Source organism: Sphaeramia orbicularis, chromosome 10 (assembly GCF_902148855.1).
Source record: "Sphaeramia orbicularis chromosome 10, fSphaOr1.1, whole genome shotgun sequence".
NCBI classification, from domain to species: domain Eukaryota; kingdom Metazoa; phylum Chordata; class Actinopteri; order Kurtiformes; family Apogonidae; genus Sphaeramia; species Sphaeramia orbicularis.
Genome location: NC_043966.1, coordinates 36411320 through 36436342, shown reverse-complemented (window position 1 = coordinate 36436342; position 25023 = coordinate 36411320). Strand labels below are relative to the sequence as shown.

Sequence of the window (25023 nt, the reverse complement as noted above, 5' to 3'; positions counted from 1 at the left end):
CACATGTGTAAAGGATAAACTGAGGTAGAATATTGTTAAAGTTGTTTATTTCACTTATGAAATTTCAAATCGTTCATGTTATTCAATTTTTTTTTAATGGATAGTTTGTAGATTTAAACATTTTCATACTTCAGTTTTACTTTTTCACTCTAAAACATGGAGAAAAGTTTGGAATTGTTATTATATAGAAGTTATATTATTATTTTACTGGTCTGGCCCCTTTGAGGTCACATTGGGCTGGATGTGACCCCTGAATTAAAATGAGTGTGACACCTCTGTGGTAGATTGTGGACACGTCTAAAACTGGACACATCAGACACAGAGGCTTTAATCTGTCATGAAGGTGAAGCAGCAACATCAGGTTAAGATATAAACTCTCGTCACCTTAAAGGTTGGTTGTGGTTGTCGAAGTGTGTTCTTTACATGATGTGGATTTGGCTGTATCACTGGCCCATTCGGTCTGTGCTGACCTCGATCTACTGCAGGTGTTTCTCTGATTTATACACATGGATCTGATGTTTCAGTTGCAGGTTCACTTTACAAAGACGAAACAGGTATGTGTAAAATGGGGTATGATGGGAGTTTCCAAATATCTTCTCTCTGAAAAGCATTTTCCCTTTTTGTGACCTGTTTGCATGTGGACGAGAAGCCCAAATTTTAAGAAAAATAACTGTTTTGTAAAATATCCACATTAGTGTTGATGCGGCATAAAACCATGGTCATGACAGAAGCAGCAGACTAGTCGAGCATCAAGTGTAGGAGGATATGTTTGGATTTTTATTTAAACTGTCACAAAATGTGCAACAATGATGGTAAACATTGTTGAGTGAATGCAGATTTGATGTACACCTACCTTCTCTCCACAAGGACAAGTCACTAAAGAATGTATTAATTTTAAATGAGTGTTTTGCAAAACGCTGTCTTTGCTTTCTTTCTTTCTGCATTCCTTTGTCACATACTTTGTGGTTGTGAGTGCGATCAGGGATTCTTCCAGTTTGGACTTAAAACAGCCGTACACTCTGTCATCTTTTGATGTCTTGCTTTGTGAGCTGTCTTCCGCTTTGCACTCACTGTTAAACTTGTTGCCGTTCCTCCAGATTCTCTTTGTTTTGCAAGACAGCTGCCTCCTTTCCCTTCTCAAACTCCAAAGCTTTGTGTTCACAGTAGCTTTACTCTGATGACTTCCTAAGTTTCACAGAGTGTTTCTTTCTTGGTCTGTTTAGCCTTTTAAACACTGATTCTAAATCAGCATAAGTCACTTTCTGCTGTCTCATTTCAGTAGCCTCTGGCTCTTTCCAATATATCCTTCTTATTTTTTTCCTCCCCAGTTATCTGACCTCCGTGCCCTCCTTACTGCAATTTCCAGCCCTGATATCATCCTCGTTGGTGACAGCAGTCCTGATAACCTTTTAGCTGAAGTTTGCAGGCTGTTGCTGGACTGCACCACTTTTTCTTCGCTCCTTGTATTTTAATGCTTGTTAGACTTTCTTTCTGTCAGCCTCCAGAGCCCAGCTAGAGCGTTTCTTCCTCAACTCCTGTTCTTAGTACAAGTGTTAAAATCCTCCACATTTTCATGTTTCACATTAAAGTCTGACTCTGCTGGCGTGCTATTTCACCCTGAGGCCGTCCCTTCTATTCCAAAGTTAACCCATGAAGACCCAGTGCTACTTTTTTTTTCATTTCCCAAATGAAATTTTCTCTATATCTAACCTTTCTTAAGCGATTTATCACCATTTATCACAATATTATCCTCTGTATTTTGCGTTTTATCAGTATGAATCAGAAATTTTCCTGTATTTAATTTACTGATCATGAACATGTTCATAAAAGCTCAGATTAAAGTTGAGGGTTTTTATATCAGAAACAGCGAAAACTGCAGAAAACGTATCTTTTTCAGTAAAACATATCATTAACTGAACATAAACCCAGTGTCTCCATCCACTGTCATTGATCCAACTCCATGGGTTTTACAGGTGAATCAATGTTTGCGTTTCCACGTTCACTATGGAACCTCTGAACATCCAATTGATCCATATCTGATGACCATGAAAAGATGAAAAAACTGCATTTTACACCAAATTTATTTACATGTATTGACAGGATTAGTGGATGAACACATATTAAACAGTTAAGAGCAGGAGATAGTTTTGGTCGGGGATGGATGTTTGGGTCTTTATGCTTTAAGAGTGCACTTGAAATATTCCACTAAAGTGGATTTGTTAATGCATTCCCATTCTAAGTCAGAACAATTAACTCTTTGCACCATGAACGACACCCAGCGAGTCACATTTGAACCCTTACTGACACATGGAAGCAGTGTCCTCGGGTTCCACCTTACAGTACTCTGTGCAGCTCTGTGATGAAACTGTCAGTGGTGTCCTTCAACCCTCAGGCATTCAGGCGTTCAATTACAAACACAATCACACACTAACACGTACAGTCCGCCCATCTGATTCACAACAGAAGATAAGAGTAAGTCATCTTCATGTAATATTAAACCACACTGCAGCAAGACTAAAGAGGATGCAGCAGTGTATCAAAGCACATCTCACATGTCATGTTATTAAAAAAAAACAGGCTTTAGTGTGTAACTAGAAAAATCTGACTGGACTGAAATTAGTATTTAGGAAATAAATAAAAACAACACTGAAGAGGCTTAAGGCAACAACCATTAAGCTGAATTAAACATATTTAAAGCATTTATTAATTACATTTAGACCCACTTCAGTAAAAGGAAAAAAAGATACAATAATGAATAGATAGACAGGTAGATAGATAGACAGATAGATAGATAGATAGATAGATAGATAGATAGATAGATAGATAGATAGATAGATAGATAGATAGATAGATTCAGACACATTCATCTTTCTTACCTACCTTTAAACCCACTTAAGTAAAGGGAAAAAAAGATACAATACAGTGCTTGAGTGTGTGTGTGTGTGTATATATATATATATATATATATATATATATATATATATATATATATATATATATATATATATATATATATATATATGCGCCCAAGAAGTTGTCACATACTGAGTCCCATTTACACTTTATCTATCAAGGATGAACCACATTGTCACAGTCATTTGATGAGAAGAGGAAAAATATTTTATTCCACCTTTCTGGGTGACAGTGTTTATGTACAACATTCCAGTGTCTTTAAAATGTCAAGAAAAGTGAAAAATATAGCAACACATGTAGCAAAGAAGGTACTGATTTGTGGTGTATCCTATTAAAAAAGAATAAAAAATGTGATCTTTCAGTCACTTCTGTACAAGAAGGAGGCATCAAAATGTGACCCCCACCCCCTCTTCCATTTTGGCCAGTGATACCCCAGTCACTATTTCTATATTACTGTTTTTCAGCATTTTCTGATAAAGAACAACAGACACTGATCAAACATCCAAGATGATGTTACATTTAGATGAGAGTCTTTTATTTGTCTGTTGAATACTGCGTGTCCCACTTCATCAGGATACGACCAACATTGAAATAAAAGTCAATATTTTACTGAAACTACCTTTTTTTTTTTTTTTTTTTACCACCCCTCAGTGAAGTGACTAAAGGATCAGTATTTTTGTAGGACACACCTGCAATCATGTATGCATTCATGTAAACCATGTATGATATATAATTTCCAGCCTTGTCATCTTGTTAACATTGGAAAGACATATACATATATATTCACTATAGGTCAAGTAATATTTTCACTTGACTGTCTTAGTTTAATAGTTGGATTTTAGAAAGTTTTAATCTTTCCTTGAAGTGCTAATGTAATGATTCATAATTTTAGCTAACTAGCGTTTACCTAAAAATTTTGTTAACATATAAACATCCTGTGACAAATCTAAATGAATTTTTGGGAAATATCAAGTGAATCAACAATTTTTTGAGAATATTTGTGTAACATATTTGAATTTTCTTATTTTGAGTCTACTTGATAATATTAGATGTCACTTTATTTCTATACAGTTCTTAAGTAACTGACATTTTTTACAGTGTACAAGTAACTATTAAACTAGAAACACAGGCTTTTCTAATCTTTTATTAAATGCCGCAAAGACATGAACAAACGTCTCAAAGGTTAATGAAGGAACACACATTAATGGATGTAATATGGTATGTTTTTATATTAACCTCTCATATACTAAGGTTACATTGACTCTAAACACACAGTGAGGCATGGGAGCTTCTCGCTGCAGGTCAGATAAAGCGGCTGTGATCATTTCGGTGTCACTGTGTAATTCTCTGGAAGTTCTTTGTCTTGTACCAACTTTGCATTCACAATTAGACAGCAGCCGTCCATCCTTCCATCCCTCCTCCGGCACCCTCTCCCTGTTTCACTCCATCTCTTTCTCCTCTCTCCATCTCTCACACTCTATCTCACACTGTGCACCCATCTGTTTCCAGAAACTTCAAAAACACTCCACTCTCTGCTTTCTTTATAAGTTCGCTTCACTTCTGCTCATTGCTCTTTTATGTCATAGCCTAACTTCAAACAAGAAAGAATCTCATCAATTTCGTATTATTTAAGCACTTTATGAAAGAAGGAATGCAAATATTTCTTCTGTAAGGTTTGTTTCTGTTTCAGAGTGAACTGTGGAGAATTAAGCCGATGCATGGGCGTTATGCGTGCGAGCATGAAAGATACACTGAGGGTGAATGAGTGGGAGTGCATTCATATTCAAGCGCTGGGTCTTTTTTGGAGATCCTTATAGGATTAATAGAGCTTGGATGCTTGATTTGGAGTGGGGTACTTGAGCCGTGTTTGTCGTGACCTCCTTCGTCTCTACTCTAACCTTCTCCACATTCATCCTCGTATCACAACCCTGGAGAGCAACAAGAGCCCTGGGTGTGTTTGTGTGTGTGTTTGTGTGTGTGTGTGTTTGTGTGTCCTGTCTCTGTCTCGGTCTGTGTGCTGGAAAATGAATCCATTATTGGAATAGCCTTTCACTCAAGTATCACTTTTCTGAGTGGTAGGATTCCTCGGAGTCCGAAGATGTATCTGGTCTATGTGTATTTTGTCTGCGAGGGGAGCGTTTGATTGGAGTGTCAGGTCTCTCTCACCCGTGGCTGAGTTTTGGCGAGAGGTGTAGTGATGTGTCTCACAGCGCTGGCAGTGCTTGACTCCAGCTGCCTTTGAATGCAGCTTCAAAGAGCGACTCGCTGAATGTTTCTCTCTCCACGTCCTGGCACTTTCACCAAACCCACCCCTCCCCTCCCCTCCCCTCCAGCCTCTCAGCTGTGTTTGTTCCAGTTCACTTTTGCCCCCACATCCTTCCCACCTTACCACGTCCTCTATTTTGCCTTGTACTCTGTGTCCTCTGACAGCGCCAGATTGCCGGGCCCCAGATAGAGAGGGACTCAACTTTGACCTCGGCTCAGACCGCAGAGCCAGAGATCAATGGAGTCAATGGTAAAAGACAGAAATATGGAGGCAGACGAGGCAACCTGGTGTATTCTGTATCAGCCTGGAACAGCAGTATTGGTCTGTGTGCATGTCCACAACATCCTGTCTTTTGTTGAGACACAAAAAAACAGGGGTAATTTTGGACGGCGACTATTGCTCTCGGACTTCTGTTACAGCCATTTCAAACAGCACAGTGAGCTTCACTAAATCTGAATGTTCAAGGGATGGTTTAGACCAGGGCTGTCAAAGTCATTTTCAGTTCAGGGACCACATACTGCCCATTTTAATCTCATATGGGCCAAAACATTAACCCATAAAGACCCAGAACTACATTTGTGGCAGTTCCTTACTCTCTATTTAACCTTTCTTTGGTGATTTGTCACCATTTATTACAATATTACCCTCATTATTTTGTATTTTTACCTCAGCCAAGTGTAATGGCTGAGGTTATTACCTCCGCCAGGAGGTATTGTGATCACTTTGCTTTGTGTGTTTGCATGCGTGCGTGTTTGTTTGTTAGCAAGATAACTCAAAAAGGTATGGACGGATTTTCATGAAATTTTCAGGAAATGTCGATACTGGCACAAGGAAGAAATGATTAAATTTTAGTGGTGATGTTTAATTTATTTAATCTAGATGTTCATGAAAACACTAAATTCAAAGATTAGAAATGGAGAGAACTGAAGAAAAAGTGACTTTTTGAGTAAAATCTATCATTAACTGCACATAAACCAAGCGTCTCCATCCACTGTCATTAATCCAACTCCATGGGTTTTGCTGGTGAATCAATGTTACAGAAGATGATGGTGTTTCCATGGTAACTACGGAGCCATATCTGATGACCATGAAAGGATGACAAACTGTATTTTACACCAATTATTTACATGTATTGATAGGATTAATACCTCATCAGGTATTAAACCCTGTACATCAGTAGATGGCTTTGGTCACCAGTGGATGTTTGGGTCTTTATGGGTTAAAATAATAGCATAGAGCCAATAAATAATGACAACTCCCAATTTTCTCTTTGTTTTAGTAGAAAAAGGGAAAATTCTATAATGAAAATGTCTATATGTGCAAACTATCCTTTCACAAAAAATGGGAATAACCTGAACAACCTGAAATTTCTCAAGAAAAAAAAGTGCAATTTTAACAATATTATGCCTCAACTTATCATTTGTACATGTGCATTACAGATCGCAATGGACCAATAAAGGCAAAAACCATCTAGTAACAAGCATAATATTGCTATATACTGTATATTTTTGTAATTTGGAGTTGTCATTATTTATTGGTTATTCTGCTATTACTTCCCTGGTCAAACCCACTTGAGATTAAATTGGGCTAAAATGAGCTTTACGCCCTTGACTGCTAATATTTTGGTGGGCTTGTTTTTGCCCGCGGGCCGCATGTTTGACACCCCTGGTTTAGATGATATATGAGGCATGTTTTCTTTCACATCCTCTGCAGCTGAGGGACTCAGGTGGGAGGAGGAGTTGAGGTCTTCTGAGCAATGTAAATTGTTGTTATGATAATTAAAAGTTTAAAAATACACAGCTTAGTCCTCCTTTTCTGCAGCAAAACCTATTTACCAACAGAGAAAATGAGACCAAAATGAGCCAATTAGTTAAGACAGAAAGTATTTTACCCTGTGATCATCAAACTATAGAAGCTAAAAAAAATGACATAATGCATGATTAATGAAACTATTGTTTTAACCCTGAAAGGCCTAGAACTATTTTCGTGGTGACTTTCAGTTACATTTTCCTTACATTTTTTCTTTCTTTGGTGATTTATCACAACTGATTATCATATTATCCTCTGCAATTTGTGTTTGTTAGTAAAAATTTGGTGTTTTTATATATGTAGTTTACTGATTACGTGGATGCTCCTAAAACAAAAAAAATCATAAAAGTTCCAATAATAATATCATAACTTAACATAAAAACAGCATCTACAGCCAATGTTAAGTGATGTGGGTTTTACATTCAGTCAATGTTGCAGAACATGACAGTGTTTCCATGTTCACTACAGAGGCTCTGAAGGTCCAAATGGGTCATATCTGATAACCATGAAAAGATGAGAAAGTATTTTACACCAGTTATGTATTGATATGTATTGCTAGGATTAGTGGCTCAAAAGTTATTAAGCATTTTATTTACCTCCACCAAGGAGGTAATGTTTTTGCCGGCGTTGGTTTGTCTGTCTGTCTGTCTGTCTGTCTGTCTGTCTGTCTGTCCGTGTGCAAGATAACTCAAAAAGTTATGGATGGATTTGGATGAAAATTTCGGGAAATGTTGATACTGGCACAAGGAACAAATGATTAAATTTGGTGGTGATTGGGGGGGGGGGGGGTCACTGATCTGCCTTGGCGGAGGTCTGCGCTCTCCGAGTGCTTTTCTAGTATTAGTAAATACTTCTGTTTGCTGGCAGTTGTTTAGGTCTTGGAGGTTTAAGGTCTTACATTGTGCAAAGGTATTTTATTCTTGCACAACATGAACTATTAACACTGACGTGTCCGCAGTGCATCTCTATGGTTCATCAATGTGATGGTTGGTTTTTATTACTAGTACTTTTATTATTATCTACTTTTATTACTATTATTGTATTACTATTATTATCTAAATGAATGGCATATTGGCACTTTTTTCAGATTTGACACAAACATTCACATGGACTCAAGGATGAAAGGATCAGATTTTGTTGCTAAAGGACAAATGTCAAACCAAGATTTCAGATTATAATGCAAGGATAGTTGTCACATGTCATTGAATTTCTTATTTTATTTCAGTTAACACAATTATATTTTCAGTATCATTTTAGTTTTAGTCTTGGTGGAACCCCTGTTATTTGATATGTAGACATGATGCATTCGTACACGAAGTTACAGCACAGATTTGGATCTCCTCTGCCGAAAGGGAACCCCCTCCTCTTATTTTGTGAATGCAGGCTACAGGTTAATAAAACCAAAGGATGAATGTGCTTTTTATTTTGTCTTGTGGTGGGGAAACATTTTCCTGAAGCTCCTGGGGAGGCAGCTAAATGAATGAGAAAGGGGAATCTCAGTATGTGTGTGTAGGTGTAGTCCTTACACCTGACTTACACCTTGCCCTTCCACTATAGTTTGCCAAATGCTCGCCCACACTGTCACCACCTGGTGACCGCTGTGCGCTGTGTGACGGCGTTATGTGCGTCTGCGTGCGGGTGTTTGTGTGTGCGCAATGAGGTGCTCCATAACAGATGGAGTAACCTAATACACGTCTCATCGCTGTCCATTGGTCCTCATGGTCGGCTGGTGATGCTATCTGGGCCTTACCAGCATCCTGCCTGCTTTGTTCCTGGAATTGGCCCACCCCACCCTGTATCGCTGCAGCCATCCCGTAAGCCCCCGGCACCCGGATTCAAACGCACATTGGTCCCGCAAGAGCAGCTAATCAGGTGGAGCAGCTCTCAGGTTACCTGGGACAGGCCCCGCAGTGGGAGCTGAGTGAAATGTGTCTGGAACAACAACATATTGTTTACAGTCAATGAACAGATGCTGCTTTGTTGTAGACAGGCTCATAAAATCATGTGTGAATGCTGCTGGGAGGTATGAGTGTGTGTTACCCGTACACGTGTTCATCTGCAGTGGTGGAGTGTCAGTAACTTTTCCTCAAGTACTCAGGACCGATGTGAAGTACTTGTGCTTTACTTAAGTAAGTAAATAAGAAGTTCCATTTTATGCAACTTTATGCTTCTACTTAGGGATGGGCGATACGGAAAAAAAATCATACCATGATAATTATTTTCATATCAGATGATATCGGTATGTATCGCAATATGAATCAAATCACCATTTTTGACTAGCTTAATTTTCCATTACTCATAAGTTAGTTGTGAAGACATCAGAAGGTTATTTTTGATTTAAATATGATTTATTTTCTGTCAGAGGTTGAACATGACAGATGTGTTGAAGAACATTATACAACTGTTTCAGATAAATAAAACAGGTACATGTATTTAAAACTAAACTAAAAGTCTGACCAGCAGGAAAAAGGTTTCAAGTTTTTAAAGAGTACACAAACAAAACAGACCATCTTCATGAAACAATACCCAAGGGTATATACGTGGGGGTGTGTTCCTTAACTGACTGGTATGAAACCGAAAGTGAAACTTAAGGAAAGGTGGTTGTGTTCTTCACATAGGCTACATGTATTATTCCTTCGGTTCACCTCCATATTGTATTGAAGCCCCGAAATGAAACTGTTCCCACCCTACTTTTTGGTAACCTGGTCACCCAAGTTCTCAGTCATATTTTTTCCTGAAGGAACAGCCGCTGCAGCCCAAACATTAGCCTGTTTGGTACGGCTGCTCTTACGCCTGTGCTGTGTGCATCAACCTAACTTGGCTCTAGTGAGATTGGTTTGGTGTGGTGCTACTTGATTATGATTAGTGTCTGTCAAAACATGGACGAATTAATTCTATTGAAATTGTATCGAGCATGTCTCATATTTCTATAGAGGAAAAGTTATGTCGTGATATAGTTATCGTTTTGTCACCAGGCCCTACTTCTTCTCCATTACAGCTGAGGCAAATATGATGTTTTACTCCACTAAACTCTAACTCTGCGTTCAGAGGCTCTGTAGTGAACATGGAAACACTTATCTTCTACAGCATTGATTCACCAGTAAAAAAAAAAAAAACATGTACTTTGATAAATGACAGTGGTTGTAGACACTTGACAATCAGTAATCTTTGAATTTACTCTGAGCTTCTATGAACATCTACATGATCATCAAATTAAATTTTCAGTGAAAAGTGGAAAATGTAGAGGAGGATATTTTAATGAATGGTGATAAATCACTTGAGAAAGTTAAAAAAAAAAAAAAAAAAAATTTGGAAGTTGTGACAAAAGTACTTGTGGGTCTTAAAGGGTTAAATAGTGTTGAATATAAGTCTGTAAGGATCTAAAGTTTCTTTCTTTTCTTTTTTTTTTTTAATAAAGTGTTTCATTATCAGTATCTGCCTGCCTCCTGTTCCTCCTGACTACCATTCTGCTCTGTGGATTTCGTTTTTAGAAATGTATTCATTGTTTTTTCATCCACACCTTGTCCTATCCTTCACTAGCACCTGATTTTCACTTTAACACTTTTTTAAAGTACTCATATATTTAGTTGTCAATGAATATTTATGATGAACTGAAGAACTGAGGTATTTTGCCTCCTACCTTCAACAACAAAAAACTCTTAAAACCTCTGTTGGAGTAGAACATCCTGTATAATAACAGATGAAAACTGGCTTGTTGCATGAAAAGTTGACTTTTAACAGATATGCAGACAGCAACATAATGATGATATGATTATCTGCTAGATGTTATTATAGAACATGATGCACAGATGTAGATAATTAACGATAGTTTACACAATGAACAAATTATCTCAATATTAAACATCTACAGCGGTAATATTCAGTGTGGTATCAGTACTTTTACTGTGTGTGAAAGATGTGAATGTTTCTTCCGCCATAAGTGTTGCAAAGAATGAACAAATCCATTCTCTGCAATGTTCGGGTTTACTTCATTGCTTGTTCAGAGAATAAAAAAATATTACCAAGTCTGCACAAAAGAACCTAAGCTGAAGAAACTGCAAAACATGCTGACATTTTTTTTCCTATGAAAAGAAACCACATAGCTGTTTTTCATGAGAATAAGTAAACTGGAAATAATCTTTAGAAAAGCATTAATTGTGATATTAAATACAAAATTGGAGTACATGTCGACAAGTACTCACTTTACACTGGTAAAGTGCCAGTGTAAAAAAAATAATTTATAGCGAGAGATAATCATGGGTGTTGTGTATCATTAATTCATGCTGCTGGAGTGTACTGAAATCCATTTATAGTGAGTCTTTAGAGCCTGTCAGCCCAAAAAATGTTTAGTTTGTCCACTTAAACAGCAGGAATTCATGTATGGTATTTTACTGAAACTGAAGAATTTAAGTCATGATGACTGAAAACATGCTCAGCTCAGAATTAATACACAGAGAGGTACAATTGTAGCCAAATAACAACAAATTTGCCAAAACAAAAAGAAAAAAAAAGAAATACTGCCACCACAGCCCTGTACAAAACAAGGGAAAACCCTGCCTAAAGCTTCGTAAGGTCTCTTAAAAATGTCAAACTTGCACGATCAACAAGCCAGAACCTTTTTGTTGTTGCATTAAAGCTGACACCTAGGAGTTATGTTTGTGCCTGACATACAGATTGCTGGCGTGTTGTTTTGTAGATGGTTTTCCAGCTCTCCTGCCAGTCCTCTCTCTACATCCTGGACAGGTACTGTTTTGTCACCAGGGCCAGGTGGCAGCAGCTCCACCATCCGTCTCCGTGTCGGCTAGAGGTGACACTCCATCAGCCAAATGGATTATTCTCATTGGCTGGGTAATTTATTGATGTTTTCCTCTCCTGGGGATAATGGGTGTATGGCCTGTTGATTGATGAGGCGGCATAGCGCATGTCTTGCCTTGCCGTTGTGTCAACCACAGTCAGCGGTCAGTCAGTCAGTGTAGTTGTGACTTATGTGGTACCCAGACTAATGGCTTCATGAACATCAAATGTGATCACTTGACAGGCCATTCATAGATTATGAAAAGCCTGTTTTATGTCACTGCTGCAGTCATTTAAAGCTTTTAAGTCTGAAAAAGTGACCTCCTTTGACATGGATTTATTAGAATGCATCCACACCTTGAACAACCTGAAACCTGCAGTGCTTGATCACAGTTTAATTGGCATTTCTAATTAATGACACGATAAGATATTAAGCAGATATTCCCGCCATGAAGATAAAGCACCAGCCGTACAACCTTACATTATCTTCGTCATTATGTGTACCTGTTGAATATTGGAGTTAATCTAGGGGATCTGATATCCATATTTTAATGGCCAAGGAAGCTGAGCGTCCCAATGTCCTCCGAGAAAACATTAGCTGGCTAGTTAAATGGGTGGAAAGAGGTAAATGAGGAGAGGTGGAGACATTTCCCTTTGTCTTACATGGGCCTTTAGTCTCAGAGGAGAGACGGTTTTCTAGCAGTCATCCCCCTGCCTCCATCTGCGACACTGACAAAATAAATGCTCCTGCTAATTTTAATCTCGACCCAATATGCTTGTGCTGGCTCCTGCTCTGGTAATGCGTGCTCTTGACCTGCTACGGTTGTATCCAGTGTCTGAGGTCCCTGACATACAGCCCCTCTCCTCTCCATTAGAGGATACATGATCCCACACAGGCTTTCACTGATGAAAAAGAGTGAGCAGCGTATGCAGGAAATGGGCTCGCGATGGGTCTTAGCGTGACCCCAGCTACTTAGAGCCATTGAATTGCATTTATGAAGAGCCCTCTAGTCTTTCTCTTTACCATTACAAAGTGGCACTCCCCTTTGTGGTATAAGAGATACTACAGGTAGCAGCTAAATTACAGGGTTTGATGTAAGAGGCTTTCATGAAACCAAGTAAAGGAGAAGCAAATCGCTCTGAGGTGGATGTAGCCTATTTTTTTTTCCCTTGTTGCCTTGAATTTACGATCAGTAACCAAATATGCAAAGCTTTAGGAATAGAATATTTTATAGGGTATTTCTTTGTTGATCTGTGTGTGGGTGTGTGTCTGTGTAGGCGTGTCATTCCTCCTCCCAGTCTGTCTCCTTGTCTTGGCTGGCAATCTGCACATCTGTCTGCTCATTGATCACAGAGGGAAGACGCAGCAGGATAGCCATATCCTGAAAATCTAAACAGATGAGCGAGCATCTTCTCGCTCTCTCCCAGACATCCTCAAATAATTTTTTTAACCTTTATTCACCCGTCGTTTTTTTTTTTTTTTTTTTTTTTTTTCCATTCTGACTCAGTTTCACACACAAACCTGCAGCCTGAGTCTGGCATTGTTCACCATAAAGATCATTTAGGGTTAAATGGTTTACAAAATACTGCAAATTTTACTGAATAGTCTCCTTTATCACATGAAGCAATCACAGGGTTATGTCGTGTTGATATCTCCTGTGTGTTGCTTTTCTGGTATTGAACAATAAATACAACCAGGTAGAACAAGATAGGATATTTCAGCTCATAGATGGATATTCACAGATGGCAGAGACTATAACCAACACATGACAAAAACTAAATGCCCTTCAGGCATGTTACTTGTACGTCTATATTATGCAGATCCTCTTACAAAAATATCAGATATATTCAAACCAATGCACGACATGAAATGGCCCCATATTTTATGAAACACATTGCCTCTGTTCTGTAACTTGCTTGTCAAATAGTCCAATCATACTCAAGTATAATCCTGTGGTACTGTGTTTTAGATGGGACTTTTATATAGTAACAGAAAAGGTACAAACCATAATTACTATATTTTTCCTACAAACCACAGACCACAGCTCTAGGCTAATGTTTTGAAGAGCAGTACAGTAGACATTTTGCCCCTCTGGGTATTGCAGCCAGCACTGACACTAGCTGTGGTTAGTTAGCAATTTGTTAGTGATCATTAATGTGCAAAGTGTGTGATTATGTGACAGCTCTGAAATCAGCGGGGGCTCCAGCTGTCACCTCTTTGTGTTTTTTCAACTTCAATGCTTGACATTCATGAACTGCAGTCCAAAAACATCCAGATGAGCACACAGCCCAAAGCATTTTTAATTTTTAATCTTATCCATTTCCATTAACTCATAAAGTTTAGAGTGAAATTGTGCCTGCTTGGGTCTTTGTTTTCCATCTAAAATGACAAGGGTATGCCATTTAAATAATTATCTACAGTTTTCTTAGTAATTAAAAGCCTCTATTGGAGTTGAACTAGCTTTAATTACTTTAATTTAATTTAATTAAGCTTTAATGCAGACACTGAACATGCTAGTTTGTTCATGCTTATGTTTACCTCTCATATTGTTTTATTTCTACAAAAAAAATGCAGTGAAGTACGCATAGTAATAATTGATGTGATAATGTTAATATATTAACTGAGTTATGCTAGTGAGCTAAATACATTCATGGTATCTGGCTAGGAGGCTAACATTACATAGGCTACCATTAACCGACACAAGCTATTAGCCTGTAGATGTGGATGCAGATGTGGATGTAGCAGATAAATTCTTAATGTGTTAATGGTAAGTGAATATTGCAGTTCACTTAGATCCAAACTGTTTTTTTTCTTTTCTGTCATTGTAGGTTTTAAATATTATTTAGCAACATAGTGGATTGTAGCTAACAGTAACACATTACAACTGTTTAATTTGAGTGCTAATATTTGCTGCTAGCCCAGTCCAATTTGTGTGCTAATAACTTAAGTTTGTTAAATTAGTTAATAAATAAGGTTAAAATTATAGACTGTATATTATTAAGAGACAGAGGAACTATGACATTTTATGACCTGCTGTGAGGGGTCAGAGGTCAGCTAGTGCTAAACATTTACTGACTCAGTTAAGCTGTCTTGGTGGAACCTGTCAACCATAATGACAGTTGAGGTGTTTCTTAGGAAAAAAATTGTCTTAGTAAATAAACCAAAACTCTGAAAGTCCAGTTTGGCAGATGAGTGAGCTGTCATACAGCCCAGACCTGCCAGTCAAAATCCTACATGGCAGACACCAAAATTTCCCCTGAGATCAAATTAAGAAATGATTAGAATAAAGATGGACCAGATCATTTATTAGAAGCTCCAAATAAAACAGATGAGACATGAATGACTCTGGGAGACAAAATTATTGGCTGTATTTTAAGAGAGAAGTTCAGTATGAGTCTAAGGAATACAATCCTAGTGACCATCATCGATCTTACACCTTTAAGATACTTCCACATTGGTTTTATACTGGAGCTGAGGTCCTTGGTCCTTGGTTAAAACACTCCTGCAAATGTATAATTATTTTGTTCTTTTACTTAGCTTTTATTCAAAACCCTTAGCATATTTTTGCCAGACCTAGAGCCAAAGCCATAAAATACTGATGTGATCCTTTTTTCAGTCACTTTATTCACTTTATGTTGACTTGGTACTATCTGACCTTAACACTAGTATCTTACAGTATAGTAAATTTACGAGAGGATATTTTTTTTCAATTCAGAAGCTCTAAAGGTCATACCTCATGTCAGTGGGATGAGATTTCGTCATCTCTTATAGATCTCTGTATATACCCAAGGTTTACCACACAGAGAAGAAAAATACTATGATGTGTCCCTGAAAAAAAGAGACCAAATCTGTCACATCTCTTCTTCATGCTGGCCAAGGACTCAGCTATCAGCGTTCTCTGAAGAGCTTCATTTGACCTCAGAGCAGCATGGAAGGAAAGAAATTAAACTATCCAAGCAAAGAAAAAAATATCAAATAACAAAAATGAAATAGCACGCTGCTGTAGCATAAAAACCAATAATGTCCTCTAATGTCCCCTAAACCACTAGTTCCCCCTTGCCCCCACCCTCACAAAGCAGTTGAGGCTATAACTCTCAACAAAATGATGTAGTGGACTAGCTGCGGTATAAATGGGATTTCAGTATCACCAGCTATTCTCCTGTCCACAGCTTCATTTCACTGACTCTCAGCTCCCCTGCTAAGTTCAGTAATGGAGCTTTAAATCCCCTCTGTTGTTGGGTCCTCGCTCATTTTGCTACTGGGTCGATGATAGAGCTCTTGCTTCCTGTGCCACCTTGTTGATAAGACTTCACTTTGTGCCTTGAAATGCCACTGATTATTTTCCCTCCTCACATCAGCCCCACACTCCTCCCTCCTGCATGCTCTGTATGCTTTTTCTCCCCGCAGACATCCTCATGGCCACGCTTTTCTCAGTCGACTACTACAGTACGCTGAGATGAATACTCTCTTTTTTACGGGACTTTTTATTAAGATACTGTGAGCTCTTTTCTAGTCTGCTCTTTTGTTGTATTCAAAGGTCAAACCCAAAACCTTGCTTTTCATCTGTTGTAGAAGCTTTGCTTTCATGTGTTTCTGTGGAATTGTGTATGTCTTTGTGCACTTTTCCTGTGTGTGTGAGCAGTCCCATTAGAGAAAACAACAGATCGAGAAAACCTGTGAAAACGGATAGAAAGGCAGTGCGTGGGAAGTTTCATCTGACTGTGATTGTTAAGAATGAGATGGGTGTTTGAAGGAGATTGCATCTATTTGTGCTTTTCATGTTTCAGAGCTAAAGTACTGACAGTTTTTCGACACTCAGTTAGTTGTTGTGATTACCGCAGTATATCTTCACCTGCAGACTGCAAAAAAGCTGACTGCTCTCCAAATATGGCCTGACATTCACCTCCTCTGACTTCTTTTTCTGTTGCTCTCTTGCTCTTTTACAGAGGCCTTTGATCTGGTTCTGCGTCACGGTCGAAACTCCACTCTGGCCATGCTGAAATCAGAGTTCCCAGTACTCGGAGGTGGGGCCCAGAGCACTGTGGGGCAGCTCTTTTTGGACATGTCGTTGTACATCCTGGGCTCGGACTCAACAGTGGACCACATGGTGACAGTGCTTTATAGCCGACTGTTCCCCCTGATGTACCGCCGCCTATTGGGGGGCAGTGGGTCCACCGTGTCTGAGGAGTGTCTGAAAGGAGCCTGGAAGGACTCAGGAGCATTTGGCTCTTATCCCAAACTGATGATGACTCGCCTGTCGCGGTCCTTGCTGGCGACACGAGTCTTCTTGCAGGCACTGAACCTGGGCATTGAGGTTGTCAACACCACTGACCACCTGCGGCCAAGTCGGGACTGTAGCCGGTCGCTGCTGAGGCTGTGGTACTGTCCGCAATGCCAGGGCATGCTGGGGCCACCGGCCTGCAGAGGCTTCTGTCAAGCTGTGATGCATGGCTGCCTGGGGGGAGCGGCAGAAGTGCAGCCTCACTGGAAGATCTATGTGGATGGACTGGGGAAGTTGGCCAGCGCCATGAGAGGAGAGCAGGACATGGAGGCTGTAGTTCTCAGACTTCCTTCTATGATCAAACTGTCTCTCAAACATGCTGTGAATGCCCGCAGCCGCCTCACTACCCTGGTAAGATCACTACACTCATGCCATTTTTTTTTCATTTTTATATAACAGCCTGAAAATATGAATCGTTATGTTTTTTGTTTTTTTTCCATTTTTGTTTCATTTCAGGCTCCTAAATGTTTCAACTTTAGCATTTACAGTGTTGCCGTGGTAATGAAACAAAACACTTGTAGCAACATGCAGATTCTATACATCCACTTAACCAGAACAGCGTCAGCTAAAAGCTCAACAAAACCAATTGTTGGACAACAGAACACAATCCAAATAACAAGCTATTAAATGTGCAAATACCTAAAATGAGCTAACAGTCTGAGACCAGTGCATGTCATGAATAATTTAATAAAACTACAGACCAGTGCGACAAACTTTGCAGCGCTAAGTCAACACTAAATGGATCCAGCAGTATAAGTATTATTTCTCTACTGCTAAAACTGATTGAAAGAGCCAAAGAGGCAATGATTATGAATTTGGTCTTACCTTTGCTGTTTTCTAATAATAGCCTGGTTCTGTATAAATGAGGCTTCTGGTATCACCTAATCCACTGTTTTGTGCTACACTGAAATGATTCTGATGGGAAACACATGGGAATAACAGGTTAACTTTTCAGAAGGAACTTTTGCATTTTTAATGGCCACCATTGTTCACGGTGAGGTGTTGTCTGCCACTACCACCACCTCCAAATTTCCCTAAATATAACACACTGAACTTTTAACTGCCTTCATACTGACATCCAGATCAGATTCAAACCAGGAGCTGCTGTCTCACCTCGATGCCCTGCCTATGTTGCATCTTGCACAAAGAACAAAATAGCCTTTACATGTTGTTCCTGACTTTAAAAAAACAATAAATAATGTTCCTGCTCGGCTAATTATCTGCCATGAGCTATAGCGTTGCACCAGGAAAGGAGAAAAACATATCACTGCTGGAGCTGATAAATGACTTTTGCAGAGTCATTTGGAATGAATGCTGATTGTACGCTTTCACACTGAAGACAAAAGCCAGATGTTAGTAGTGGGGGTTTTTTCAGTGTGAAAGAATAGCCTATATGGGGGTGGTGTCTTAAGGGATGGCAATGCTCCTGTCTATATGGAACTAATTGTCACTGAATGGCCTCCACATTTGCTGCATCTCAACCCAGCTAAGCAACCTTGAGCTTTTGGACCGACATGTTAGACAGTATTCTCCACCATTATCATTAAAACGCCAAATGAGGTGAATATGTTATGGAAGAATGGTGTTCATCCCTTGAGCAGCGTTCCCAGACATGTAGAATCAATTCCAATGAAGTTTTTCTGAGGTGCCCAACACCTCATTAATACACTTCATGTTGGTTTTTCCTTCAATTTTCACCTGTCTGTACTTGTTGAGTGGATTACAGACTGAAAATAGCACAAAAAAAATTAGGAAAAAGGAAGACAATTACTTTTCAGCAAATTTGAACAACCTGAACCAGAACACCGTGTGGTGGTTTATAATACACTGAGACAGGATTTCTCGACTGAGGAGAATAATCAGAGCAGCCTCACCTCAGCTTCGACGGTTCTAAGGTAAACAGAGGAATTAAGGTGCATTAAAATGTTTACCGTTTGCATTCACCACCAAGGTCTTACAGGTTTCACAGATCCAAGGCGGCAAAGTTTCTTTTCACAACTATGCAAATCCCTGAGATTTAATGAACATTGGACCTAAAAGATTGAATTCTGATCATCCAAGTTTTTGCAGACTTTTACATTTTACTTGCTAGTGTCATGTATTGCCACAGGTTTTTTAAGGAAAACAGTAATGAAGGAACTTGCATACATTTACATGTAAACAGCCCAATACCTAGTCTTATCACATCACAACAAAGTCGATTTTAGGCTTGAGGATTTCCCTATTTAATGAGGATATGCTTGCATTTGAGGATAAGTCATATGCTTACTGTCTTCACTTTAATAAACACAGTAGAACAGAAGCAGGCATAAAAAGATCTCTAGTAGAAGGGTGGTATGGTTTATATTAAAACTAAGCTTTAAACTGGATTATAGGATCGGGTAGATAGAGTAGATTTGTTGTTTTCCTTCAGGCAGTCAGACAGATGCTTCCAGCAGCAGCAGTTGACCCATAATGTGTGTGTGTGTGTGTGTGGGGTTTCAGCTGCGATCAAACCGTCAGATTTGTTCGTAGCCCACATGTGTAGTCAGGGAGAAGCGCTCATGAAATATGAAGGCCCTTTTCTTTCAGAGTTACAGAGCTAGATGTGCTTTTGCTTGTTATATCTGCTGAACTTTTCACTCTCACACCCTAAATCCCAGTGGTGACCAGGTTTCCACTCAGAACCCATCATTTATTAACACGCAGGTTGACCTCACTTGCTCTGCAACATGAAGGCGTGGCTACATCCATGAATTGCTGACACAGTGAAAATCTTTCCCTCTCTCTCTCTTTTTCTTTCCTCCTTGCTGTGAGTGTGAGAGATCCTTATCCAAAATGAAAGAAATCCTGTGTGGGTTTATTTAGGACTGCGGCACCAGTGGGCGCAGATGACTTTCCAGTGTGTTTATGGCTCTGACTCTGGTTCCAGTCTATAGGATTAAAGGCTGCTATGGCACTGTTTTGTTTAGCTCTGTGACAAGGTCATGTGTGTCTGAATGTAATCTTGCAGAGACACTCCTTTCTCAGCGGTGTCACTGAAGGGACAGAGGCATCATTTCCCTGATGGCTAATTTTGTCTCGCTGAGGTATTATGGGACACGAACCCACAGGAGTCAATACCTGATTACTTCACCTCAAATAACCAGCAAGGTGTAGGACGTTTACGCTGAATGAACTTGAGGAATGAAACACAGTTTCCAACAAAGAAAAGACGATTTTCTTCTGTAAAGGTTGTATTGTTGTTTGAGTGAAAATCACAGTGGAAAATCAGTAATTATATACAGTACGTAGTAAAGATTTATTATGTAGAGAAAATAGGTTTGCAGGTTGTCGTGTGATGGTTTTCTGATCTGCCTTAACCAATTAAAACTACTTGATTAAGGTTAGAGAAGATCAGCTGTGAGATGATGTCCAAACCCTTGCCTTCTGTTTCGCAGCTGTGCTGTAATTTGTATCTCTATAACAACATCACATTTTCCTTCAAATTTTTAGAGTGATTTTATTAAGAGTTTCTTGTTCCATTACCATCATAACCACAAGATACCATTTTCTGACTGAAAGAAGACATGAATTCACAATAAAAATAATGAACTACAAGCAAGGCAGAGTGACAAACATTAGGTAAATGTTATTAAAAGGGACATCTTTATGTAAATTTGAGGCAAATGAAGAACAGTGTAAGACAGGAGAGAAAAAAAGTGGAATGAAAAATGGAGAATATGGGTTTACCAGAGCATCAAAAAGAGTAAAAACATGACAAAAAGTAGAATAATACTGATATCCAAACCAATATCCTCCATCTACTCATACCATGCACAGATTTTCATGCACACATAGATATTCATTTACACACATAATGTCATATGATGGTTTTTTGAAGTAGAACACAGTTTTCCCACCTTTTATTCAATGTAGGCGGGTTACAACCAAAGTATATATTTTCCAGAGGTTTCAGGAGGCTTAGTCTGTGGTGTGATGGCATTTTGTTGTTTGACTAAGAACTCTACATTTTTGCATCATTTTAGACCAGTATTATTGCAATATTTTGACAACAGCCAGAGGAGTGCTGAAATAAATATGCTCCACTATAAAGTAAACACAAGTCCACTTTTTCCCGTACACACGTCTATGACAGCTGCAGTGGTTCCTATTAATTACCAAGACTGCAGGGCCCTAATTTATCCTGCGAGCATCTGATGTTAAACTAAAAATGTTTTTAAACCCTAGCGTGATGTTTTGCACCAATGCTTTATCAAAGTGTCTGTGTGAATTAGACTAAATGCACAGTCCAGATGCAAGACATGCAGATTACAGACTTCTTCAGTTATTATTTCAGTAAAAAAAGTCAAACATGTTACACAAACTTCTACAGCTCACAGTGGACTAACCAGAAACTTTTATTGTGTACAGATTTGATATATATAAAGAACTGTATTAATAGAGCAGTCTGATTGGTTTCCTCCCATGTATCAGAGGGACAACATCAAGTAACTGTGTAACAGCAAATTTATCAGAAAGATGACAATTTGAGGACATATCTACGTCATGAAATCTACCTAAAAAAGCAGAAATCACCTTTTGGAAAAAAAAAAAAAAAAGGGAAATTGTTGGATGTGTACTTTGAGTTTGCAGTTGGGGGTTACCACCTACTGCAGCCAACCAACAGGGGGAGATCGCAATATTTTGGCTTCAAAGTAGAAGTTTCTCACAACGTCCACCTCAGTCTGTAGTACAGACACCAAAGAATCACTACTGTCACTACCTGATCCACACCGAAAAATTTTATTTATTCAGCATATGTTCTACGAGAGAGTGAATTCCTTGCTTTTGTATTTCAAAATAAATTATGACAGTTTGTAGGAGTTAAAAACAATAAATATAAATGTGTTACCTTTGATTTTGTAGTCATGAAATACAAAATTATTTTTCAGTTCTTTAGTTATCATTAGCTAACGGGTTCACTGCGGATATACAGTAGCTAGCGTCTACTGAGCTAATGTCAGTTTGCCATTTCAATCAAACTGACAGAAGATTACAAAATTGTTAAAAATGTTAAATACTACCAGATAACAGTTATCACAAAAGTACTTGTGCCATTTATACTGAATAAAAGCAGTGAAGGAAAGGTTTAACGATCCTGTTTATTTGTTTAATGGCAGAATCTGTACTATTTGTCTGGAAAACAGATCACACGGCAAATTAACCAATACAGACCCAGTACTACTTTTGTGGCACTTCTCAAATTAAATTTTCTTTCTATTTAACCTGTATTAAGTGATTTGTCACCATTTATTATAACATTATCTCCGTTATTTTGCATTTTGTCAGTGAAAATCAGGTATTTTCCCATATTTAATTTACTGATCATGTAGATCTTTATTAAAGCTCAGATTAAAGTTGAGGGTTATCATATCTAAAACAAAGAAAACTGAAGAAAAAGTGACTTTTTCTGCAAAGATATCATTAACTGAACATAAAAACAAGTGTCTCCATTCACTGTCATTGTCTCATTGATTAAACTCCATGGGCTTTACTGGTGAATCAATGTTGTAGAAGATGACGGTGTTTCCATGTTCACTACAGAGCCTCTGAACGTCCAAATGGATCCTATCTGACGACCATGAAAAGATGACAAAGTGTATTTTACACCAATTATTTACATGGATTGATAGGATTAGTGGATCAACAGGTATTAAACAGTTTAGATCAGTAGATGGTTTTGGTTGCTGGTGGTGGTTTGAGTCTTTATGGGTTAAGATAATCCACTAAAATCATGTTATCCTAGCCTGAACTATTACCTGATCATCCTAAACACATATTCATATCCACATACTGGGGCGCCGCTAGCAATTGTGAGCTCCCCGAAAGGTAAACATTGTGGGCTCTTGCTACAAGGCGTTCCGTAACTGCTGTAACTACCATAACTGGTGTAAACCAAAAGTGAAACTTAACACGCTTTGGACGTCCAACTCCCGGCTTCTATTCCTCTGTTGCACGCCGGAGCTTGCGCGATGTATTTACAACTTGTAACCTATACTGGGCCTCCTGAGAATGCTGGGCCCCATGAAATTTTCATGTTTATTCCCCCTTTACGGTGCCCCAGTCCACATACATCTGCACTATATTTGTAAATGTCATCTGTAAACATATGTGTGTCATCTGTATATATTTACAACATATATACAGAAACCAGATACAGACATATTGATTTTCTGACATTGCAAAAGCCTTTTTCTCCAAACAAGTGTTTAACTGTGAGTCCTTGGAACCAACAAAGGCCTGCTTTAGTAAAAAAGCTGTCTGATTGTGAATTAGAAGTGTGTAAAAATCACCACTCTGCTTATTGCCTTTGAGATGTGTGCCTTTGGATGTGAATAATACTTTAATGTTTTCTACAGTGCTATGGTGGAGCTGAATCTAGTTTTGCAGCTTGGTGTGATTGTAAGAGCATCAGCTGCAGCCGACATCTCTCACTTAACCTCCCCTCGAGTAGGAGCGCAGACCCCTGTTACCGAGGGCGACAGACGGATCGACTCTGTGTAAAAGAGTCTTTAAGGTGTGAGGACGGACACGGACTTGAAACGTGCACTCTGCTGCTGAGATGTCCACTCATCGTCCTCCAGTCGGCTCCCTCGGCATGTTAACATTCGTTTCCTCCATCTGGTGCGAGTCCAATGTGAATCAGCCAATGTTCAGAGAGAGACAGAGAGGGCAGCCAAGAGCCCTGCAGCTCCAATCCTTTCCCCTGTCAACTTCCCACCCCTCTCCTGGAGTTTGATGTCATCCTCCTCCGTCTACACATCTCATCCTTAACATCCTTCTCTCTTTCACCAACCCTCATTTCTTTTTCCTCTCCTTCTTACATGCTGAGAAGATGCATGATTTATGAAGCTCTATTTTTACCGGTTACTGAGGAGAAAGAGAAGAGAGAAACCGTGACAAAGAGAGGGGGAGAAGAAGGGAGGAGAGTGAAGGGGAGAGTGTGAAGTGCAAGCCCAAGGGGGAGCAGGACAGGAGAGTGGAGGAGACATCCATCACCCTGTGACCCCTCGGCTGAAAACCAAGACAGGAAATAGGTTGAGACAGAAGTATGATGGATTTAACCAGGATTACAACAGACACAACCTGGACAACAGGAGTCTTGTCGGTACACGCTCGACAAAGTCTAATATCTTGTATCTCTGTGTGCGTTTGTTTCTTTTTGTCATTTGCACCCTAGCTTTTTTATCATCTCTTTTTTTTGTTGTTGTCTTGCCTTTGTGCACAAAAATAGCTGAAGCGCATCAAATCACATGCAAACTGTTGCTTAGCCGAGAAAACAAGAGCGCTAATTAAATCTCTGCTGCATTTTTATTACTTATTAATCCACTCAGACATGTAGGCTACTGTAGACATAAGAATCCAAGTCAGTCTTGAAGCTGTGAAACCCACTGATGCTTTTAAACAAGCAATAAATCATGCTTTAACAACACCGCAGCATTTCATCAGTCATTATTTATTTAATTCTATGTTTAATTTAAATAATTGAAGATAAACTGCTGTGTATTAAATGCTCAATCTGCATTTTTTTGTGTATATATACAGGGTGGGGAAGCAAAATTTACAATATTTTGAGGCAGGGATTGAAAGACAGTGTATGACCAATTAGTTTATTGAAAGTCATGAGAATTTATTTGCCACAAGAAAATTGACATAATAGAAAATGTTTTTATTCTCTGTGTCCTCCTTCTTTCTCAATAACTGCCTTCACACGCTTCCTGAAACTTGTGCAAGTGTTCCTCAAATATTCGGGTGACAACTTCTCCCATTCTTCTTTAATAGTATCTTCCAGACTTTCTCGTAATAGTTTTGCTCATAGTCATTCTCTTCTTTCCATTATAAACAGTCTTTATGGACACTCCAACTATTTTTGAAATCTCCTTTGGTGTGACGAGTGCATTCAGCAAATCACACACTCTTTGACGTTTGCTTTCCTGA

General features: G+C 38.9%; 1 protein-coding gene across 1 annotated transcript in view; it reads left to right on the top strand.

Moving 5' to 3' along the window:
• The window catches only part of gpc3 (glypican 3), a 148649-nt gene that overhangs the window by 79987 nt on the left and 43639 nt on the right, over positions 1–25023 (top strand). Inside the window, exon 3 of the mRNA XM_030146194.1 lies at positions 16730–17415. Coding sequence (XP_030002054.1) covers positions 16730–17415 — 686 coding nt within the window. The remainder of the gene's footprint in view (positions 1–16729; positions 17416–25023) is intronic.